This window comes from Anas platyrhynchos, chromosome 2 (genome assembly GCF_047663525.1).
Source record: "Anas platyrhynchos isolate ZD024472 breed Pekin duck chromosome 2, IASCAAS_PekinDuck_T2T, whole genome shotgun sequence".
Lineage (NCBI taxonomy): Eukaryota > Metazoa > Chordata > Aves > Anseriformes > Anatidae > Anas > Anas platyrhynchos.
The window spans coordinates 129,995,800-130,019,170 of record NC_092588.1 but is presented as its reverse complement, the minus strand read 5'-3'; the positions used below and the strand labels follow the sequence as shown (position 1 = coordinate 130,019,170).

Below are 23,371 nucleotides of genomic sequence, written 5' to 3'. Positions count from 1 at the left end.
GTGACAATATGTGTACAAACATCTTACAAGTACTAGAAGAAGCAATACTGTATTTGTCTCTGCACTGAACTCTACTTTTAACAGGAACTCATGTGAAGGGAGAGTGATGCTAATCACTTTCACAACTTAGATTTCTTTCGCAGACATCATGTTCTTTCTTCAGCACATTGACCACATGCAACGCTCTAGTAGGAAGAGGAAAAATTTGCAAATTCAATGTCAGGCATAATTCCTATGTCTTTGTAATTTCCATGTATATTGAAAATGTCATTAATGAGGCCTTAAAGAATGTCCCATTGTAAACAGTGGAAGGTTTAGGGCTACTACTCTTAAGATTCAGAACAGTGCATTTATTTCACCTGAATGAAGATACATACATGTACATATTTTCTGTGTTTCACTTCACTGTATATGACCGTATAATTTCACAATGTTAATTCTGTGCACACTGAAATGAGAAAGAAAGAAGGAAGAAAGGAAGGAAGCAAGGAAGGGAAGTTCTCTTTCACTAAATCAAGCATTTTCCTTTCACACTATGATTTATGTACTCTAAGATATTCTATTCATCATCATCATGTTCATCTTGATCATGGTTTTAAATTGTTAAAGGCCATTGCAAACAAACAAACAAACACAAGAAAGAATGTTACTGTTGCAATGTGTCAGTATGTAATAAAATGGCTATTTCATTATATTTTGCTACTGTAAGAATTAGACACATACTGACAAACATATCTGATTTACATTTTCTAGATCTAGTCAGAGTTACATGTAATCGTGATTACATGAACCCATCTCTATATGGAAAAGCATGTTATGATCAATTTGCTATTCAGAGTGGCACTTTTAAAATTGCATACATTATTAAAGAATAGCTTATATATGTTTTTATTTTTTTTCAGAGTTACAATGTTCATGAGATAATCATAGAGAACACATTATATATAGTCCTTAAACACATTTTTGCTACAAAGAAAAATAATAATAATAATTATAAAAAAAAAAGCATTGGTAGAAAATCCTATATCAAGTTATCTGAAAATGTAAACTGTAACCATAATTTCATAAATCCAGTGTGCACTTTATGTAATATCATGCCAGCAGGTTTCTCCTTTTTGCTCATATCTTTAGCTCTATATTTATATGTGCAGTCAAGAAGTGCATCAAATGTGTTTTGTATGTGTGTGTTTGCAATGCACAGGAAAAATATTAGTTCACTCATATGGTAACTAATTGTCAACACCATTGGACCCAAGAATGGGGAATTACAAGATCTTAATTTTAGCAAATAATTGCCCTCTTATTTTTCTACCTAATGCTGAACATAACATTACTTAATTTTTACCTCCTAATGTTTACAAAACACTGATTGTATATTTCAAAGACAAAATTCTTACCTATACACTGACTTTCATTTCAATGTCTATTATATAAATTAGGACTCTGTTGAATTCTTACACTGAGGAACTAATGATATCAACTTTATTTAAGTACGTGCACAGTACTGTGCACTACAGGATGATGAAATACTATTTTCTGATGGAAGGATGAATCAATAGAAAAATAGATTTAATAAATCATTAGCATTTTAAAATCTAGATAAAAATGGGAAATCATGGATTTCAAGCAAAGTTTTTTTTTTTTTTTTTTCTTTTTTGATGAAATTTCATTAAAACATGCAGAGAAGAGAAGCAGCTCACTCTGAACGAAGAACAATGTTAAGACTGCACAAAATTTTTGATTAAGATTGTTTAAATACAAGACTGAAAATAAGTTGCCATTCTTGGACTCCCCTTCAACATTAGATAGTGTTGTGCAATCCTCAGACAAATCCCTGATTTATGATTTTTAAGCTGTTAGGAAGTCTCTCAGAGGGCTAAGAAAGTAAAGACCTGAAAAACTGCCTCCACAAAATTTATGACAATAAATGATTTGATTCCAGACAACAGACTACAAAAGGGAAATAGATAACAATTTATCCTTTCCTAAGAGATGAATTTAGAGGACAAGTAAATTATGGATAGAGTAGATGTATAAATAATAACAAAAACAAAATTAGATAAGTTTAATTTTCCAATATTTAAAGTATCTATAAATGTCAATATTTAGAGTATGTGTCTATATCTATCAGCTTATGAAACAAATGAAAAGTGAGTATTTATTTGCAATTAATTTAATGTTTTTTTCCTACCCCAACATTTGTCTGGACATTGCCAACATAATCAAAAGAACTGTAAATTTTCAGAAGTGAATCTACTCCAGTGAGCTTGATTAATTATGCATTAACCCATTTCTCTGAAGCATCCTTCACTAAATCTTTGGTGGGAAATGCACTTTATTAGGCATGAGCTTTGGTTATTTGTGTGCATATGCACTATACTATCGGTCGATACACAGAGCGATTTAAAGTTTGCCATGTTACAGTGATGTATTACTCATTAAGATAATTCTAATGTTTCAACAAACAACTCCAATGCTTGGTTTTGCAAGTATTAACATCTTCATTCTTAGCACGATCTCCTTAACCACATAGTTTTTGCTCAAATTTCCATTGATTTCCAGTCTTGCTAAAACTTACACACGAATAATCACGATCATTTGAATAATGCACACATTGATTTCAACAGATTTCAACAGATACAATTACTGATATACATAGGAGTTATCAGAATAAGATATAAGATTTTAATACTTATCTGAATAAAAATATTCTTAGGGTAGAAACAAATGATAAACTAAAAGTGCAAGTTAATGAGACCTGTAACAAACTTTACTCTGAAACAGGTCTAATTTGTTATTGATATGAAGATGTTTGATTCAAGAGATACTGTTGAACTTATTGAATATGATCATTGTAATAGAAAAAAAAAAAAAAAAAAAAAAAAAGAAGAAGCCAGAAATAGAATAGAGAGAAAATCAAATTATTCATGGCATTCCCTTCCTATATTTCATGGCAGAATTATCACATAGATTAGTAAATGATATTGCATGCAACAACAACAAGAAAAAAAATATTGTATCACTTCATGTAAAGATTTGCTTTCTTCATGCAAAACACCTACAAAACTGTTGCTTTTTATTTATTTATTTATTTTTTCCTAATAGCATAGTTTTACATTAGCTTAGTCACGGAAACTGTTAAAACAAAATCCATGATTTTGCAAGTAGTATGTATTCTGAAATTCTTGAAAGATTTCCAGCATAAATATTCCAAAGCCCAACAAAGCTAATTGGTTTTCTAAAAACTAAACTACACAGGCTTATTCCTTGCTGTGGTTCCTTGTTCTTTTGATGATAGAAGAAAAAAGACCAGTTTTTGGAGGAGGTCCCATCAACATAGGGGCTTGGTTCTTGTGGGTAATTTTTATCTGGGGGAAGAAAGAAGAAAATCAGTTATCCATTGAGGTAGTTCAGTTTCTACATGCAAGTATCTGAAATGCCTGAATTATCTTTATATGTAATTTTCAACCTTTTTTTCATTTAATCAAAGAAGGGAAAATATCCTTATTTTTATGAATGATGATACATGTGCAGTAAGCCAATGTATGTATAATCGTTACCACAGATACTTTAAATTATACATGCAATCAATATTAAAAAATCATATACAATAAAATACATGCCAATATATGACCTTACTTCTTGACTGTAGAATTTATTGCTTGCTGTTGAATATTTTACATGTTTACAAGATTAATAAGAATTTAAAAGCTGGAAAGGACATATGTGCTGGCAGACCAAGTCATTGCTTATTACTAAGATAGAAACTGTATCTTTGTATGTTTTGTTTATACATCTAATCAAACTGTACCTCTCTTCTAACACAGGATACTGTTTAATTTCAAAATAGCCACTATGAATGAAAGTCAAAAGTTAACACACAAAAAAGGTCAAAAAAGATTAACTAGCATTCCAATTTGTTAATTAATTGTTAATAGAATAGACTCAAATATTGAAAAGCCTATTTAAAACACTTTGCAAGACTGCTCTAAAGTGACCCGTTTTGATTTCTTTGATATAAAACTACGAATCACCTTAAATGAGACAACCTTAAAGTAGATTATGTCTGCAATTTTCTCTAATTCAAGTCTAAATTAGAGAAGACATTTTATGAATGTATGCTATGCTCAAAGCTAATTGAAAGCAATTATCAAAGTGGCATTTTGTCTGTGACTTTAAGATACATTGTAAGATAATAAATGATTCTCATTATGTAATAAAAAGGTCACATCTTGCCTTTGGGCTAGTGACGCTAGGAGTTTTTCAAAAGCAATCCGAGACATTTTCTTTAGTGAACTACGACTAATACAAGAACCATCACTTATTAAATATCAGTTGTCATCTGCATAGTACCCACATCAGAGATAGGTATTTCTTTCAAAAAGAAACACCACCTCATTAAAAACTGGAAAAATATATCTCTTAAAGTGCATACCTGACATTTTCAAGTTAAAATGAATATCCTTCACTTGTCATTCACCAACAGTAATAAAACAAAAAATGTATGTCACGTGGAAAGTCTCATTAAAATATAGATCAGGATGTTTCTTGTGGTGGAAATTTACTTTACTATATAAAAGAGACAGAAACATAAAAATCCCAACAAAATGTTTTGGGTTTAACTCTATTAGAGACTTACTTTAATTCTCCAAATGTTCATTTCCCTGTCACCTTAGTTCATTAATCTCAAATTTCATTGGTGACCTCTTCTTGTCAACATTGTTCATTAGTATCAAATGTAGTATAATTTTCTTTTTTTTTTTTTTTTTTTTGAAATTTATATTACTTTCACACAGAAAATAACTACTGCTTTCAAAGACTGGCATCAACATATTTTCTCACATGAAATTCTGCTTCAGGCACCACTTTGGAAGCCAAATCTGTAGTTCGGGTAAGTTGGCATTACTCCATTAATGTCACTTTATACCAGCTGATGGAAAACTGCCTCAAGGATTTCTGTAGCTTTCACATGCTTCATAAAACATATTTTGGGTCTCAGGAATAGTGATGACATCAACCTGATCCTGAGAATCAATACACAAAGTAATCTGCAGCTGCAGTGAGTGAATTTTAGGAGAGTCATGAGGGTTCAGTATATTACAAGATTCGGCCATGATGAGGCAGTAGGAACGTTCTCAGAATTTCATTTCAGAGGTAAATCATAATAATTCCATCTTAAAATGAATAAAAGAGCAAACCTCAAAAGATGGCTTTTGTATGAAGAGGTGAGTTATTCCTGAGAAACCATACAGATTGCATGTTGGACTGGGGCTGTTCAATGTTGCTGAGGGTGAATGCAATTACATCTTGAGAAAATATTTATCATTTGTAATGTTCTTTTTTGGCTTGAGCCATCTGTTTCAGAGAACATGACCTCTTCAGTATGTTTTATCCTATCAGCTGAGATCAGCTAAGACGCCTGAACATGATTAACCACTCATGCGCATGAGGATGGAGTCCTACATGCATTTCTCTAAGACATATTTTCAACTGTTGTAAATTGGCACAATTCCAGTGGCATAAAATATACTTTACATTCTGAATCTAAAAAAGTAAAATGGTAACTTAAAGTAAGTTTTTTAACATGTTCATGGTAATGTAAGTTACTACTGCACTACTGCTAAGGTTAACAATGATAACCTTTGATTTTTTATTTTCCCAATTAAATATATATACACATATGTATATACATGTATATGGGTCATAAAAAGAGATCAGTACAATACAGACTGAACCATTGCACTACGTTGCCTGAAATCTAACTTTGCCTTTCTCAAGACTTTTAGTCACTGCGTTTCTGTCCTAGAATTGTTGCTTCTTCTGTTTGCATACTGGCAACATCACCAAAGTTGGTGCTATGTCAATGACAAGTGAAATCAAACACTTCAAGATCACTAAGGGTCTCAGAAAGGGAAACAGTGTATTGGGTCAAAGTAGGACTGAACACTTAGAGGGTTTACAGAGACTAAAATGGACAGAAAATAATAATAATTATAGGCATCCAAGGTGATGATCTGGTCCTGGAAAGATGTAAAAAGTTAAAAACTGAAAAAATAAATAAATAAATAAATCACTATCTGTGTATAAATTCTCTGTGTGCCTAGTGTCTGAAGACTAACTTCTACTATTTGCTTTTTCTCTCCCCTTCAGCAAAAAAAAAAATTAATGTCTTTTGTATTAGAAACACAGTTTTAAAAGCTTTCAATAAGACCCACTTTTTTTTTTTTCTTTTTCATTTTTCCAAGGTGAATCTCTGATTTCCTCACAAAAAGACAAGAAATAGACAAAAAGTGATTGGTCAGGAAAACAAACACTAAACTAACTAATGATACCCTGACAGACAAACTCATGCAAAATAGTAACGAATACTGGAAAATATTTTTTGAGATAATGTACTCTGGTTTATTGAAAATATAGAATGACTTACAGCAAGTATGGAGGACATTTTAAACATAAATTAGGGAACTGACTGGAGGAAAGAATGCAAGAAAAAGCTTCTATTCGACGTATTTGTAAGAAATTTAATTAAAAGTACAAACAAAAAACAAAAAACTTTGGAAAAGCAATTTCATTTGGAATGAAAGCAAAAAAGCACAAGTGGCTATTATTTTTGTTGTTGTCGAAAGCTGTATATACACTATGGGCTAATCTCAAGCTGTTGGAATGGCTTGAGTGGCAAAATGACACTGGCAAAACTCTCATTCACTAACTGTAGCCATGATTTTAGCCTTTGAGTTCACAATCACAGAAATGTAAAAGACTATCTAATAAATGTAAAAATTTACTAAATGTAAAATAAATGTAAAAAGACTAGAAATCTAAAAGACTTATCTAGTAAATAGGCCTAGCAGAAAAAAAATATTGCATTTGCAATTTCAAAATTGTCTTTCTAGCATTAAAAAGTGTGTCCATTTCATGGGAAGGGACAAAAGATCCATTTACAAAGAGCATAAATCTTAAACTAAGAGTTATTAATTTAATAATCGCTCCCTCTTCATAGATAAAAAAAAAAAAATCTGATAAAGGAGAAGCCAGAATTTGTTATATTAAAGATATTTATAAATGCATAAACTATACATTTATTTGTTTCAGGTCAGAGTCTCAAAATATGCCTTGAAGCTACATTAACAAAATTAATCCACTGAAAAAAATGAAGTGACCATCAACAATTTTAGTGTAATGGCCATCTCTTTTAGGTCAGTCTATTTTGCTTGTATGTTGGTATTTCTACACTATGTACTGGTTATCTATTCCTGACTTCACAGAATGCCTAAATACTTACTGTTAACACAGAATGTACTGCTATACACGCAAGTGCTAACTACAATGCTAAATGAGAATAGATAACCAAAGATGGAGAAAGTCAGCCCTGCTTGTAATATTTTAATTAATATTAAATAAAAGAACACTGTGTTTTAAGGACAGAGGGGGGGAAAGAAACAAACAAAATAAAACAAAACAAAAACCTCCTTTTCAGCTTGGACCTGCTAGTTTATGGTCACTTTGTTCCTTGTTATCATCAGGGTCTGGCTGTTGATAGTTTTGAGGGTATGAAGGTTTTCCCAGTTTTGATGCACATTTGCTTCTTCCCTTACAGGATGTAACACTTCTATGTCACAGAAGTGGTAAACACTTTTATCTTCTCATAGGTGATCGAGGGCTGTACTGGATGACTAAGATGTACAGAATGTAAGCAGTGCTATTATAATTAACCTGTTATTTGCATTATGTGGCATTTTGGTCAAATCACTCAGGTCTAGACCAGTTGTTTTAAATATAGCATTATGCAATATATCTTTTAAATAAATTTCTTAACAATATTATTGTGCAAAGTGCAATCAAATCTAATCAGTTTGGCATTAATTACGCTCTAATAATATACTCTAGTCTCTCTCCTAAGTAGTGTGATCCGTTTCCCCTTCACACAGGTAGATTGGAAAACATTATGGTGTCATCATAATTTTTAAACATACTGAGAAAATGACAGAGTTGCAGAATTAAAATAAATGATTAATGGCATTTTTTTCATGTTTTGTACTAATAGGTATCACTGAGGTTTTAAATTAATAGAGCTGTCAAACTCAGGGTTGTTACAGATCTAGTGCAGAACTAAAATGGAAATTATGTATTCCACAGACACCTAAAGATGACACTTTGGAATATTTCAAATTTTAATTAGTAGGTGCAATTGTTTTTTTTCCTCCCTCCTCCCTGAAACCACTGCAAATTAATTGGCAATTAGTCACAACTAATTCTTTTCTTAACAATCTGAACTGGAAAGAAAGGTGCATTACATGCTAGAGTATTTGTCTGGGGTGCAGAAAGCACACATGCAGTAAATTGCTTTGTCAATTACAAAAACTACTGTTGTGAAATTAAGAAAAAAATGCATAGGTAAACAAAACTAATTAATGTGCAGTGTACCTGTGAGTACAAAAAATAATACCCAACTGCATGATAAAATGTTAGAAGCTCAATAAACCACTCTGGCTTCAAAAGTATGCACACTGTTGTTCAAAAGAGGGAAAATGTAGGATTTCAGTATAACACCCAAAACTTGTTTTTTCTAGCAATTGACTTCCATTTATGGGAATAACTATACTTGTGTAGTTATTATACAACATTCTACAAACACCAGCCACCATATCTAGGATCCAGTTCCTCTTTGCTCGAAAGAAGCAGACACAAAAGTTTAATTTCCCATGTTAACAAAAAACAAAACAGAAAAAAACAAAAACATTCAGTGACATGGAAAGAGGATACGTTACAGACCAAGAGTCTAGAAAACAGCTGCAACTTCTTCATGCCATTTATGGAGTTTTGGAGCCAATGGATCTACATAAAACAAATCTGTGACTGTGTCATTTTTCTTCACCCAGCCCTGGCATATCACAAATATGATTAAACGTATTTTGTTCTTCTTTCTCTTTGGATTTAAATACAAAAGTAGGACTTCAATAAGTCCTTTGAGATCATGCTCATCACATATCTAAAGGAAAGGCTAGAAAGAAAATATCCAGTCCTCCAATCCTTATTTTTAAGGTGCATACAAGATTATAATATTTCAAAATTATAATTATATTTCAGAATATATATTTCAAAAAATATAAACTCAAAATGGAACTCAAAAAATATATTTTCTGAGTTCCATTATTAAATGGTTTCTTACAAGTTTTCCCTATCAGTAAATATTTTTTAAAAATACTGTTAAAGTATTGTTAATACTGTTAAATACTGTTAAAAATACTGCACTTGAGATGTTTATGAAACAATCTGGCAATCTATCAGGTGGGCTTTGACTATGGATTACCATTCCTTTATTTGGCAGTACTCTTACATCTTTTATAGACATTTCTGTCTTCTATTTTATTTAGTCTAATGTTGCTAGCAGCTTGACACGCTTTCAGATAAGAAGCCAACCAAGTCATGAATAGCTGAAAGAACTGAAATCACAGTTATTTCTAATTAAGATGAATTAATTAATCTAGAATTCTTATAGATTTTTCAAAACAATGCTAATACATTATGTAGCTAAATTGAAAGATCACTTAAAAAAAAAAAATATATATATATATATATATAAAATCCTGATGGCTAAAGCTAGAAGTTTATTGAATTAGCTTGAGAATCTCTGAAGTTTCATTACTATTAGTGACCTGTTTGGAGATCAGGTGAAACCATGGATATCTTTTATGTTTCTATATTTGTCTGGGAGAGCTCTGATAGAATTTTCTCCTCAGCTAATCAGACGAGATGTTTAACATAATATTAACATTATCATCTTTCCTTCTCCTAAAGATTCTTCTACATAAAAAAACAAACAACAAAATAAAACATAAAAATAATACAATTTGATGTTCAGATTCTGCATCTTATTATACCTGAGCAGAGTGACTTTGTCAGATACAGATGTCTGCATGTGTTCGAAATATTGAATTGATTCTGGATGTTTATTAAATGTTTAGACTGGGGCCACTCAAATTTTTAAATATTTACAGAACTTATACAATTGCCTTTTAGGGATGTTAGGTGCGCGTGTAAGATTAGATAATAAAAGATGCATGCAGCAACTTCTTTAGTACTAAAAGTGATCACAGGAATGAAAAATCACAGATCATAGCTTCTGGAGAATCACTATATATTCCATATATGTATATTGATATACAATAATTCCATATATTCCATTATATATATATATATATGCAGTGATTCTGATTATATATATATAATTTTGAGCCCATGCAATCATTTTGGGGGAACGTGGCCTCTGTGCATGAGAAGGAAAAAGAGGAGAAGTAGCAAAGATAAAGTTTCTGATTTCTTCAATGGGAAATAAACTTCCAAGCCTGCATTTGCAGCCTGCATTTCATACATAACAGGACTGGATACAGAGCTTACCTTCTTTAATCTGCATAGCAGAATGTAATAGAATATAGAAGGAGAATTTTGATCAAGTTGAACCTGATTTTTTTGATTAATCATTTACAAAATGCCCTCACTTGTACCAAAATCTGAAGGAGAAACAGAAAAGGACTTCTAAGTCCTTTAAGAATTCTGAGTTCTGTTTAACCACGTATACCTTTGGGCAAGGTTGATTAAATACATGCTGATTGTATGAATTTCTTTTTCACTTGGGCTCTGTAATTTTTTTTAGGTTAGTCCCTAAAGCTACTGAATCTAAATGACAATGAAATTCCTGAGGTCACCATGCCAAAATTGTGTTATTTCAGCTTTCTAAAGCACAGTCGGAGGGGGAGAGAGAGCAGCCTTTTTTCAACGGTAGCTGAACGGTCTAGAGCACCCAAGAATCAAAAAGCTGAAGCTCAGCTGTCTTACCTAACTGCTGTACATGATCTAATTGATGTACATAGAACTACTGAGATGGTCTATCTATCTCACTATATCTACTGTGTGGGGACAGTAGCCTTAAAATAACACATCTAGCAAACTAATAACTGCCTTCCTTCAGCATCCTGATGTGAAGCATACGAACGTCCCTCCCATGTCACAATACATGTTGTACAAATACCATCATCTTTATATATTGTCCTCAGGCCCTTGCAAAAGCTATGGAAAGAATTCTTCTAAGAGGAAAAACAAACTGCAAACTCTCATATGTCTCCTAAGCAACAAAACACATGGATTTCTTAATCTGATCTAGTTATTTTCCATTTAAAAGCTGGTCATTAATCATTTGCTTGCAGGTAATTTTATGAGAAAATTACCTGCAAGCAATTTTTTTATGCAGTCTTGTTTCTAGAGAAGATAAAAACTTATGATTCTCATATTGGTCTCATCATTTATTTTTTTTTTCTTTTTTTCTGAAATTTGAGGTCTTGCAGGCTCAAATTATTGGCTACATAGCTGGCTACACATAAGAATTATTTTTGATTTTATATTTTTTTCAGACTCCAGTTTTGGATATACACCACAAGAGATTATCCTTGTACTTATGTGATCAAATAGATGCCTTCCAAAGACCCCTTGGAAACCAAATCTTAAACCCCAGTTGAAAGAAGGCTAACATCTATCTTTGGCATTGTGTCAGGAGCAATTCCTAGTACTTTGTAAAGAACTTCAAGAAAAAGCTTTAACATAGAATTAGTGTAGAGAGAAGAGGTGGGTCTATACCTGTTTTTAATTTTGTGAGATGTAGAAAACAGAGCAGGGTAGATAAATACATCAAGTTCCTCAACAGACAAAACAAACATTTATTTTTTTTCCATGTAAAATGAATAATATAACAATTATTCTATATCTAAATTCATAGTGGTGCTGTATAATAAACAAATCTGTTCTCTCGATAAATAAATAAATTTTACAGCGGGGTTTTCATATGTAACACAAAGCATATTCTCTTAGTGATGATACAGCAAAAAGGATAGGGTCCACAAGAAAGTATATGCCATTTCAATCCCCTTGAAAAGGTTACTTTAATTGGACAGCAGTAATTATCAGTAATAATTTTCTGTTTCCTTAAGGCAGTAATTGAAATGTACGAACTGTCTCTTTTTCCAGGCTTGTCCTCTATCATGCAGGCAGCTTCTGCTAGCATTATCAATCAGATAGCAGGGATTTTGTACAGAGCAAGCAATCAAGATGAAAAAAAGCACATGTTATTGCCAGCATCCTTCCATAAGTTCTCTTCTGTAGTCTGGCAACTGAAAAATTACATCTTTTTCTTAAAGTAAATGCTGGATAGAGTACTGTTGCTCTGCACTGAGCCATTGCTGTAGAAGAAGTAATGATAATGATATCTCTTAATTCCAAAAGTTTTTTTGGAATAAACCTCAAAATTCTCACTGTTTTGCCTTCACATACTGTGCATTCACATGGTTTCCCTCTCATTGCAGTATCTGAGAGCTTACCATACAGAATTAGATTTTAGGCATGCTCCCTGCTGTTCACTACAGAATAACAGCAAACATGGACTATCATAACCCTTTACTTTCATCCTAGTCTATACTTCATCAGCTCCCAAGCCTGTTAGCACTTTACTGAAGGTGTTCCCTTTTACCTTTTCATGTTGCCTTTACTATAGATGAAGATCATGAAAGTGATCCAGGACCCAGGTTTGGAGAATTACTCCTTTCTGTAGCGGGACACTTTCTTGTTACATTACTGGTTCATCAAACTTACAAACTGTAAGGTGATAGTAACTCATCTACCTAAAACCACAGGTTTTTTAAGTAAAACTTAGTAATACTGCACATAAAACACATTACTGTGACTATATACAACAGTGAAAAGCTCAGTCTTCTTCAACATCTGGAACTGCTTGGTTACCCTCTATAATATATTGGAAACAGATGACCAGGGAGAGTTCTCAGTGTTCTACCTTTCTTGCATTATCCACTCAGTTGAACTGAACAACTGGAGTTCCTCAAAGAAACAGCTCTGAAGAAGATCCTTCTTATCTGGAGGAATAGAGTTCTCTTTCCTGCTTAGTTGCCCTCACCTGATACATGTGGGCATTGAAATGCTCTATGATAGCAGAAGAGTCTTCACTTTTTTAAATTGCAAGGAATTTTTAATTATTATTTCTGTTGCATAATTCAATCAGCATAGTCAAGGCTTCTGCTTTAAATAAAACGTTCTTGATATGAACTCATGAACTCTTACACTCTAAAATGGAAAATATGCCTTAGTTTCTAAAGAATAATTAATTACTTGTGCATATTAGCATCAAAACTCATATTGATTCTTACTCAGCAATACAGCAAGAGACTATAAAACTAATACAGCATCACAAATCAACGATCACAACAGGTAAAGCAATGCCTGAACTGCACTTTCTGAACACTTTCCAAACTTTTGAAATAACTGTCTTTTATTCCATTCCAACCTGTAGAAAAAACAGCATGATGCATTGAAAATGCAGTGGGTGTTGAGCTACATAATAACAGCATGTAAACACATTCCTTAAGCAATTGAATTAAGCCAATGACAAGGTTTAAACCAAAAGATTCTGTTTCTTTCATTGAAGAATTGAAACTAAATAAATAAGTAAATATATCTGACTACTGTAATTTTGCAATTGAAAAAAAATCATTATTTTTTTTCCCCCTTTTCTTTTCCTCAGAGATAACAGTATACTTACTGTGCAAGGGGTTTGCATCCAAGGTTCCCCATCTATCTGCATAGGCAGTGACTTGCTGGTCCTAAAACGATATACTTCACAGTATAAGCAAGAGTAACTAGACAAAACTGATAAATGGATTTTTTAAGAAGACATATGCGGTGGCACACACATATAATTGTGTGCCACCCCAAGCTTGATTTACCCCAAGCTTATATATAATCTCCAGTATGACCCAACATGCTTACTAAAGTAACCTAGTCAAAAAAAGCAGCATGAACACATGAACATTTTGAACACATACATTAAAAACATTGCAAATATTCAAACATCTTGCTAGAAATACATTACTCTCATGGGAGAATACTCTGCAGTTTGTGAAATAAAGAGAGAATGATGCATGAACTTCAGGAATAAACCTTATTCACTGAAAACACAAAGAAACACCTTGCTATTTTTAATGATTTAGACTAACTGCTATAAAGAAAGAAATTACTCTTAGCTCTATTATTGCTGTTTATTAGAATCATAAAACACACTTTTATACTTGTATTTAACTGAGAGCACTAACAACTGACTGTTGTACTGTGTTCAGAGGCTTTAATATACTATGTTATAAATTTAAATTGTCAGTAAAGTCTCACTGATTTTAACATAAACATTGTTCCATGTCTATTTTCTATGACCATATTTAGAAAAGTATAGAAAAATGATTGAAAAAAAAAAAAAAAAGAATGATCTTTTGGATGCTCTTTTCCAACCCTATTTCTGTGTTATAATAATTTGCATGCAAGACTATTCAAGATAACATGAAGCAAATAATTCTCATAGTGGAAAAATGAATCAGTTGATCTCTCAACTGGAAACTCCGACCTGGATGTCCTGGACGTTACTTAAAAATGACTAGCAGTTTGTGGGATTAACCACTGTCGTCTACAGCCATAAGTGGAGGAAAGGAAGAACATTCAATGAGCTCTAATTTTTTAGGTTTGGAAGGGTTCTGGTTCTTTTGCAGTTGCGACCTTGCACATGTGCAATTATAAAAAATATTTCTCAGTATCCAGAAAAGTTTGAAATGCCTCGGCATCCTCATTTCTCTTCCTAATCCTCATGGAAGAGCACTTTGAAGCCAACAGCACTCAGTCCTTGAGATTAGTCTTAAAAATATGCCATGAATTTCAGGAAATCCTACTTACTTTCTTAAAGTTTTGATTGCTACTCTTATGTTAATTACCTTATTTTATGTCTTATTTTAGTCTTCTTGATCTTAGCATTATTTAGCTTATGAATTTATTTAAATTTCAGAAAATTCTTCCTGAAAAATTCTTCACTGATGAAGAGCTGAATACCTCTCTCTTTTCCAACCCTCATCTGATCCGAAGTTAGAATAGTTATCTTCTTGTTAAGATCGAATCCATCTTTCCTCTATTGTAAATGTACTGGTTATTTCTAGCTTAGTAGATGATAAAACATAACTAAATTAGCATGCTCCACTGTTCACAGTTAACACATAACAGCACATTTATTAACAATGGCTTGTCAGTATTCAATAAATATATAAATTAAAAAACAGAGTACTTTGATAAGGATAAAAAATGGTTTAAAACACTAATTACATGCTACTATTCCCTGAGGAGGAATGCATTACAAATGGGTTAAAATGTGTCATTAAAGTAATGTTAGATGTCTTTTTGCTCTAAACTGCATCGAATGTATGTCAATAATAAAGTCCAAGTTTCTGCCTTACTGTTTCTTCTCCAGCTGCTTACCAATATTTCTTCAAAGGATGAAATGACAGCTGAATATAACATGTAAAGACTGAATCTAAACACTTCCTTCTTTCTTTCTTTCCTTCCTTCCGTTCAACACACTTAAACGAAGGAATATATCCATAGAATATGGACAGAATAAATTTAATATATAAAATGATACTTTCATAAACATTAACTACAGTATTTATGATTATTAAACTACAAATGAAAGTGTAAGTAATAATATATAAATCTTTACTGATTCACTACAACAGTGCAGTGCAAATTAAAGCTGTCAATACCTGATGACAACAGATGAACACTGGGCAAGTCGTCTTCCAGCACTTTTCAGACCTGTATATATCTGACCCATCTCCATGGCTCCTTCCAGACCAACCACTTCCATAAGTTGGTCACTAAGATCTGAAAAAGTTGAAAAAAATTGCATTTGGTCTTGTCATGATTTTGACAGTGGTCATCCTAACTAGCAAGAACTAGCAAACTGGTCAGAAGGCCAGCTGGTAATATGACGTGATGAGGTGAACAGAGCAGGTGAAAATGGTTTAGACAGTGATTTCTCAATGATTACAGATTTAAGTTTCTGGGCCTGTTGTCACACCACTCTAAAATATTGTGACCAAAATAATTCTAAACTACAGTAATAATCTCAATGGTTTATTTTAATACATACATACATACATACCAAAGAATTTTAGCATATGATAAAATAGGAATTATAGGAAAATATCAAAATTGGAAATACTAAAAAATGAAATGTTCGTAGTTTAGAAATGTATAGTTTTTATGTGTATGTTTATTGTTACAACACATATTTAAAATCTAGTATAGGAGGAATCACTGCCCAATATACTGCTAGAATCTCTCTCCAGAGAACGTGTACAACTCTAATTCAGTCTTTGTCTACATACATTATTAAAGTCATTGTTTATGGGACCAAATTTTTTTCCATTTGATTTTGCCTCAATTAGTGCACAGATTTAATGCAAAAAGGGCAGAAAAAATTCTTATCAGCAAATATTCATCTAGCTTTCCATAGTATGTTTCGTACTGCTTTCTGATTACATAGCTTTATGGCATTAAACTTTCAGAAATATTTTAATAATGTATCTGGCAAAATAAATCTTAGTTTGCTCGGCTTCAAGGAGCAAGAACAAATTTTGCCTAGAATTTCGGACAAAGAGATACAAACAGAAACTTAAATAGTAATATAGCAGTCTGATTTGAGAAGCAACCAAGCAAGGTATTGAAATATTATCCAGAATCAACCAGAGTGTTTTGTATAATATGTTTTATATGCTTTGGTTTAAATACATGTTGCCAAGACCAGATGGACAAGAAAAAGAAATGTTTTTTTTTCAGCTGTATATTATGTGTGTTTTATAGATTGGCTGTTAATACTCATGTTTCCAAAAGACATGTTATTCGGTGAAGCAGAGTGATGAGCTAAAATGTTTGAGTCTATCATCACATTGAAAAAACAAAGAAAGGAGAGCACATCACTCTTTGTGTATTTTAAACCCTTCAACCTTTAATGAAGGTAGAATTCCATGCTAATTATCATATCTATGAGGCTAGTCTAAAGTTTCAAATGGAGTCTTTTCTCCTCACTTCTTTGGGCTTTGAATGAAGGTAATTAACTGAAAGAAGTACTGTGAAAGAAAAAAAAAAAAAAAAAAGTATTAAAAGCGAATAGGATTTATGGTCTGGATTTTTTTTGCTTCCAACCAGAAAATCTGATGCTATCCAATGCCTTCCTTTTTCTTAATATTCTTCACTATTTCCAATTTCTCTTCACAGTGAAATTAGTTCCACATGCTATTAATGAAGCAAAACCAAACCCTATTATTTGCTATTAAAGAAGAAAAACAAGATGGACAAAAGATTAAAATATGTAATATGATTAATTTTAACTATGCATTTTTGGAGTTGCATCCCTATACCACTCATAAACCCAATTTTGTATGTCTGGCTTTCTGTTGAATTGTTTAAAAGACTGTATTCTCTGTAAATGTTTTCCTTAAGTTACTCATGCACTTTTAAACTTAACTGAGATTTAAACAAATTCTGCTTTTGTTGTTAATCAAAGCAATTTAAATGGGAAAGTCCTACTAATTTGCAAAAGCACACTAAACTTTATAGATTAAAAACATTCAAATGTTTCCAGCCAAAGAGAACATCAAATTCCATTTCACTGGGTTATTAGAAAATTATTATTTTTTTAATGGGAGAATAATTAAGAACAGATTTTTATTACTGACAGCTCAGGCAACATATGCAAGATTCAGAATAGTGACATTTGCAGTGATATAAATTTGATGCATCATTTTTCAATAGCTAGGAGACTAGTGCCAGTAACAGTAGGTAACAAAGGGCCAAATCCTGCCCTTTGAGCCATACCACACATCTCCAAAAATGTAGTGTATTAAACATTGGAAGATTGAACAGAACAATACTGTTAACTCTCAGAAAAGCGAAGCCTTTTCTAAACTTTACATTTGCCATGGCACATTCACTAAGTGGGGTTATTTTAGGCTAAATATGAATATTTTTAGAATCAAACAAATTAGACATAGCATCTTTTCAGAAGCAGTACAAACTAAAGCAAATGCAACAAACAATTATTTGGAAAACTTAACTTAGGGTTAGTTAAATGAGTTAGTTAATATATTTGACCTGATGGCTATGCATAGCCACATCCATTTCAACAAATCCTTGAGCTGTATTGACTTTGAGAAGAATTTAGAGTAAACAAAAGTGGAAAAAGGAATGTGGATATTTTCATCCATTTCTTCAAAGATGTGGGTATGGATACACTGGTTGAATATAAATCCAATGAATGAGTTGCATTTGTTCTTAAAAGTTCCTCACCAATGACCTGAAAGAAACTAAGCTCTTCTAAAAAAGGTCAAGTCTTTTAATTTAAAAGATAGGAAAAGGGAAGTTGTTCTTCTTTCTGGTAGAAGGTTATCACTGATTTCTCAAAAGGATCTGTGCTAGGACCTGTACTGCTCAACATATTGCCCTAAATAATCTGGAAATAGAAGTAGATAGCAAATTACTGAGGATTCAGCAAAGTAAACAAAAAGGTGATTTTTTTATTAAAAAGTTTAGGAATTTCACAGTACAGAGTGATGGGCAATAAGAAGGCAGAAAATTCAATACATGCATGCAAATACATGCAACTTAATGTCCATGAAAGGAAACAGAGATAACTGACAGAGCTAATGATATATATGTAGCTTGTATCATACATGTATATTTAAAAACAAATGTGTGCATCTGTGTCTGTATATGTGGATATACTGGGTTACAATTAATGCTGGCTTACAATTAATGTTGTCCTGCAGAAACTAAGATTATGGACTTACTTGGCAATTTCTATGAAAATATCCGCTCAGTGCTCAATAATTATATAAAAATGAACAAACAAACAAAAAACTATTTTACAGCATGATTGGGACCTCCATTCAGTATAGAGTTTGTGGCTATCGTCTGATCAACAATGCAGAGAAAGATATAAAACAACTAGAAAAGATAAAGAAAAGGGCAACAAACATGGTAACAAACAGAACAGCTATCCAAAAGAAAAGAAATTAGACTAGGACCCTTAAGGAAGGAAAGAAATATGTGGAGGAAAAACAATAGATAGAGGAAATCATGAATAACATGGATTAGGTGAAGACAGTGTTGTTACTTAGTATTTCTCAAAAAGAAAACAAAACAAAAAACAAGCAAATAAAACAAAACAAATCTAAGGAGATTCATAGCACTTCTAGAACAAACAGGAAATCCTTTTTACATAATACAGTGTTAAATCATGATGCCATTCTAGACCTAGAAACCCCCTACATCACAAAAAGATCTTGTAAGGTATCTCAAAGGAAGGATGTCTGCCCTCTTATGTTTTATTTCTAATCATGCTATGCAGGCTGGTGTTAGAGGCCAGATACTGACATACATGACCATGTGTGTTGACTTTGTGGCAGTTATTGTTGCCTTCTTATAGTTTTGTTAAGTTGTAGTTCAAATAATGAATGCTGCTGTTCATTAAACATCAGTCATCACTTAAAACAGCTTATAACATGGACTTTCCCATGATGTGTTCCAACTATGTCTGGAATCTAATTCAGAAACTCACTTATTTTGTTTCCCTAAATTGTACTCTAAAAATACACATCTGTATCTGTGTGTATGTCTATCAAATACAGAGAAATAAACCAAAACAACACATATTTCTTTTTAGACTCATTGTATTTCTAGGTAGTTTTATTTCTTTTATGTTCTATACTTTTTATTCTAAACATAAAATAGTTTGGTGACTATACTGGTAAGGTTTTCTACATGTTCCAATACACATTTCAGCTATTATAACCAGTTTCAGGAGGTTGTAGGTTTAGGTTACATTTTTTTAAAAAGGTTACATTTAAAAAAAAAAAAAAAGTTTAGGAACTAACAGCAAACAATGGCAACAATGCCACTCCGAGCAGCTTTTCAATCTAACCAAGTCATTTCGTTGCCTAAATGAGAGCTGAGGTCTCATAGGTAAGCTATTATGGAGAGCATCTCAGTGCATTAGGAAAGTGTTTTTTGACTGGAGCCTTGGGGTTCTGGAGTCGGTTTGTTCTGCTCTGAGCTATGTGAAAAAAGCTGAAGGCTCTCTCTTGTTTTCTATGTGAATGAGCCATTAGAGTGTGTGGGAATGTTTTCACAGCACCATGCCTCTCCTGCCCTCTTCCACAAACCAAACGACTTCACGTGTCTCCTCATATTAGCCCCATCAGTAAACAAAGCCAGCTCTCTCGGGGGAGCGCTGCTGTCAGCAAATGGTGACTAGCATGCAGAGGGGCATCTGACCCCTTGCAGTCAGTCATTCCTGATGGGTGAAAAAAGTCTCTAGGGAGATGACTGCCAACTTCCTCCCATCAGACAGCAGGAGAAATATAAGTCCAAACAGAAACTTGCACAAGAGCAGACGAAGCACTTGTACGTTAATATGGCCCCTTTATGCTTCCCAGGGCATGAAGAAACACTTAGAGACTTTAAAGTTTCCTAGTGAGGAGTTTACATTATCCATTAGCTTGGCATTAGCTGAATGTTTCAATATTCAAAGTGAATACACAATAGAAAAATACATTTGGAATTCATCTTTGAAGATAAAGGAAGGAAAGCAAAGTGGGGAAGGGAGTGGAAAGAAACGTGATTAGAAATGCTGATTTACATAGAGAACTTTCCCTCTGTAATGGAACTGGTTTGATATCCAATTTATCTTTGCAATATATAAATATTGCTGTCCTGGCAAGAGATTGAATGACTCTTATAATTTGGGGTTACTGCGCTCACTCAGGCACATTTGCATAAAAACATTGTTGGTCAGTGGTAAATCTGTCTCTGGCAGCAGTTTGTCTTCAGAGAGAAAGGGTTCCTCCATTGCTAAATGTAATCAAATCCTAGTAATCTTCACACTGGAATTTTTTTTTGGTTCCAGTTAAAATACTGGATAAGAATACGAAAGCTGGTGTGATGCCAGAGGATCCTTGAAAACCTGCTGAGCTCAATGCTCTGCACCACATGAATGCTTCAGTATCTTCTCAGAACACTGCATGTATTAAAACTACAGTTTCCCAATATGCGGGAACGTGGGGTCATTTCCATGACTGCTATATGCAATTCTAAAGATGCATTTAATGATTTAATGTCACGGTACTCATGATTTCAGATAAATAGCTTTTTCAGTGTTCCTGGTTTACAGAAATCAGTAAATCAAGATCAATCCATGCATTATTATTATTATTATTTTTTGTTATGCTACCTGAGAATCTACCTGAAGTAACATATGCCTCAATGTATATGATCGTTTATATCAGAGTTGTACCTAGAGGTCCAGATGTCAAGACTCTGATAACTTACTGATTCACAGACATGTAACAAGAAATAGCTTTTATATCCAAGAATTTATAATATAGACAAACAAAAAATTTGGGGAAAAATATTATTACATGGGGAAAAATATTATTATATCCATGTTACAAAGTGAAAATTGTACATTGAGATATTTAGGTCATGCAAAAGATAGCTGGATATATTGTGTGTAGACCCACAAGAAATGTAATATTTTTTATGTTACTATGTAAAGTTAAAAGCATGAGTTTGACTTCAGCTAAGTAAGGCAAAGTTAGGCACGAGTGTTAATCTGCTTGAGGGTAGGAGGGCTCTGCAGAGGGATCTGGATAGGCTGGACTGATGGGCTGATGCCAACCATATGAAGTTCAACAAGGCTAAGTGCTGGGTCCTGCTCTTGGGGCACAATATCCCCATGCAATGCTACAGGCTCAGGGAAGAATGGCTGGAAAGCTGCCTGGCAGAAAAGGACCTGGCAGTATTGGTCAAATGGCTGAATATGAGCCAGGTGGCCAAGGCCAACAGCATCCTGGCTTGTATCAGAATACAATAGCACGGCCAGCAGGACTAGGGAAGTGATTGTCACTGTGTACTCAGCTCTGGTGAGGCTGCACCATCACTATAAGGACATTAAGGTGCTGGAGCATGTTCAAAAAAGAGTGATGAATCAGGTGAAGGGTCTAGAAAATAAGTCTTATAAGGAGCAGCTGAGGGACCTGGGGTTGTTTACCTTAGAGAAAAGAAGGCTCGAGGGAGACCTTATTGTACTGAACACTTACCTTAAAGAAGGTTGCATAACCGTGTGGATCAGGCTCTTCTAAGCACCAGCTGATAAGATGAGGGGAAACGGCCTCAAGTTGTACCAGGGGACGTTTAGGTTGGATATTAGGAAAAAAATTCTGTATTGAAAGGGATGTGTGGCATTGGGATAGGCTGCCTAGGGAATCACAGAATCATAGAATGGCCAAGGTTGGAAGGGACCTTTAAAGATCATCTTGTCCACCCCCCTGCTGACTGGGATCACCTAGAGCACATTGCACAGGATGGCATCCAGGCAGGTTTTGGATGGCATCCAGGCAGGTTTTTGGATATCTCCAGAGATGGGGACTCCACAATCTCTCTGGGCAGCCTGTGCCAGTGCTGTCACTGTCACAGTAAAGAAGTCCCCCTTCATATTCAGCCAGAATTTCCTGTGCTTCAGTTTGTGTCCATTGCCTGTTGTCCTGGGCACAACTGAAAAGAGACTGTCTTCATCCTCTTGACACCCTCCCCTCATATATTTATACACACTTATGAGATCTCCCCTCAGTTTTCTCTTTTCTGGGGTAAACAGGCCCAGTTTGCTCAGCATGTACAACAGGTGTTCCAGTCCTCTAATCATCTTTGTAGCCTTCCTCCAAACTCGCTCCAGTAGTTCTATGTCCCTCTTTCCCTCTTGTACTAGGGAGCCCAGACCTGGGCACAATACTCCAGGAGTGGCCTCACCAGGGTTGAGTAGAGGGGCAGGATCACCTCCTTTGACCTGCTGGTAACATTCTTCCAAATGCAGCCCAGGAAACTATTGGCCCCCTTGGCCACAAGGGCGCATTGCTGACTCATGGTCAGCCTACTGTCTTCTATTCCCAGGTCTCTCTCTGCAGAGCTGCTCTGTGTCAGGTCAGCCCCCAGCCTGTAGTGGTGCTTGGGGTTATTCCTCCCTAGGTGCAGGACCCTGCACTTGCCCTTGATGAATTTTATCAGGTTCTTTTTGGCCCAACTCTCAAGGGACACTGCTAGCTACAGGCCTCCAACTAGACTCCGCACCTCTAAGCACAGTGGTCTGTTCTCTGCCATGCAGCCAATTATCAATCCACCTCACTGTCCAATCTCCTAGGTCATGCTTACAGAGCTTGTCTATGAGGATGACAGTGTCAAAATCTTTGCTGAAGTCAAAGTAAACCACATCTCCCCTCATCTACTCAGCTAGTCATCTCATCATAGGAGGATATCAGATTGGTAAAGCATGATTTCAAGTAGTTGAGTCACTATCCCTGGAGGTCTTCATGAAATGTGTAGATTAAGAATTTAGTAGCATGGTTTAGTGGTGGATTTTAGTACTAGATTAAAGGTTGGACTAGATGTT

General features: G+C 34.0%; 1 protein-coding gene across 19 annotated transcripts in view; it reads right to left on the bottom strand.

Moving 5' to 3' along the window:
• Window positions 1-329: 329 nt before the first annotated feature.
• The window catches only part of DGKB (diacylglycerol kinase beta), a 402,254-nt gene continuing 379,212 nt past the window's right edge, over window positions 330-23,371 (bottom strand). For all 19 annotated transcript variants that reach the window (XM_072033589.1, XM_072033592.1, XM_072033593.1 and 16 more), the window contains 3 exons: window positions 15,633-15,753; window positions 13,601-13,661; window positions 330-3,368 (listed from right to left, as the gene is read on the bottom strand). In XM_072033589.1, coding sequence (XP_071889690.1) covers window positions 3,261-3,368; window positions 13,601-13,661; window positions 15,633-15,753 — 290 coding nt within the window. In that variant the 3' untranslated portion in view covers window positions 330-3,260. The remainder of the gene's footprint in view (window positions 3,369-13,600; window positions 13,662-15,632; window positions 15,754-23,371) is intronic.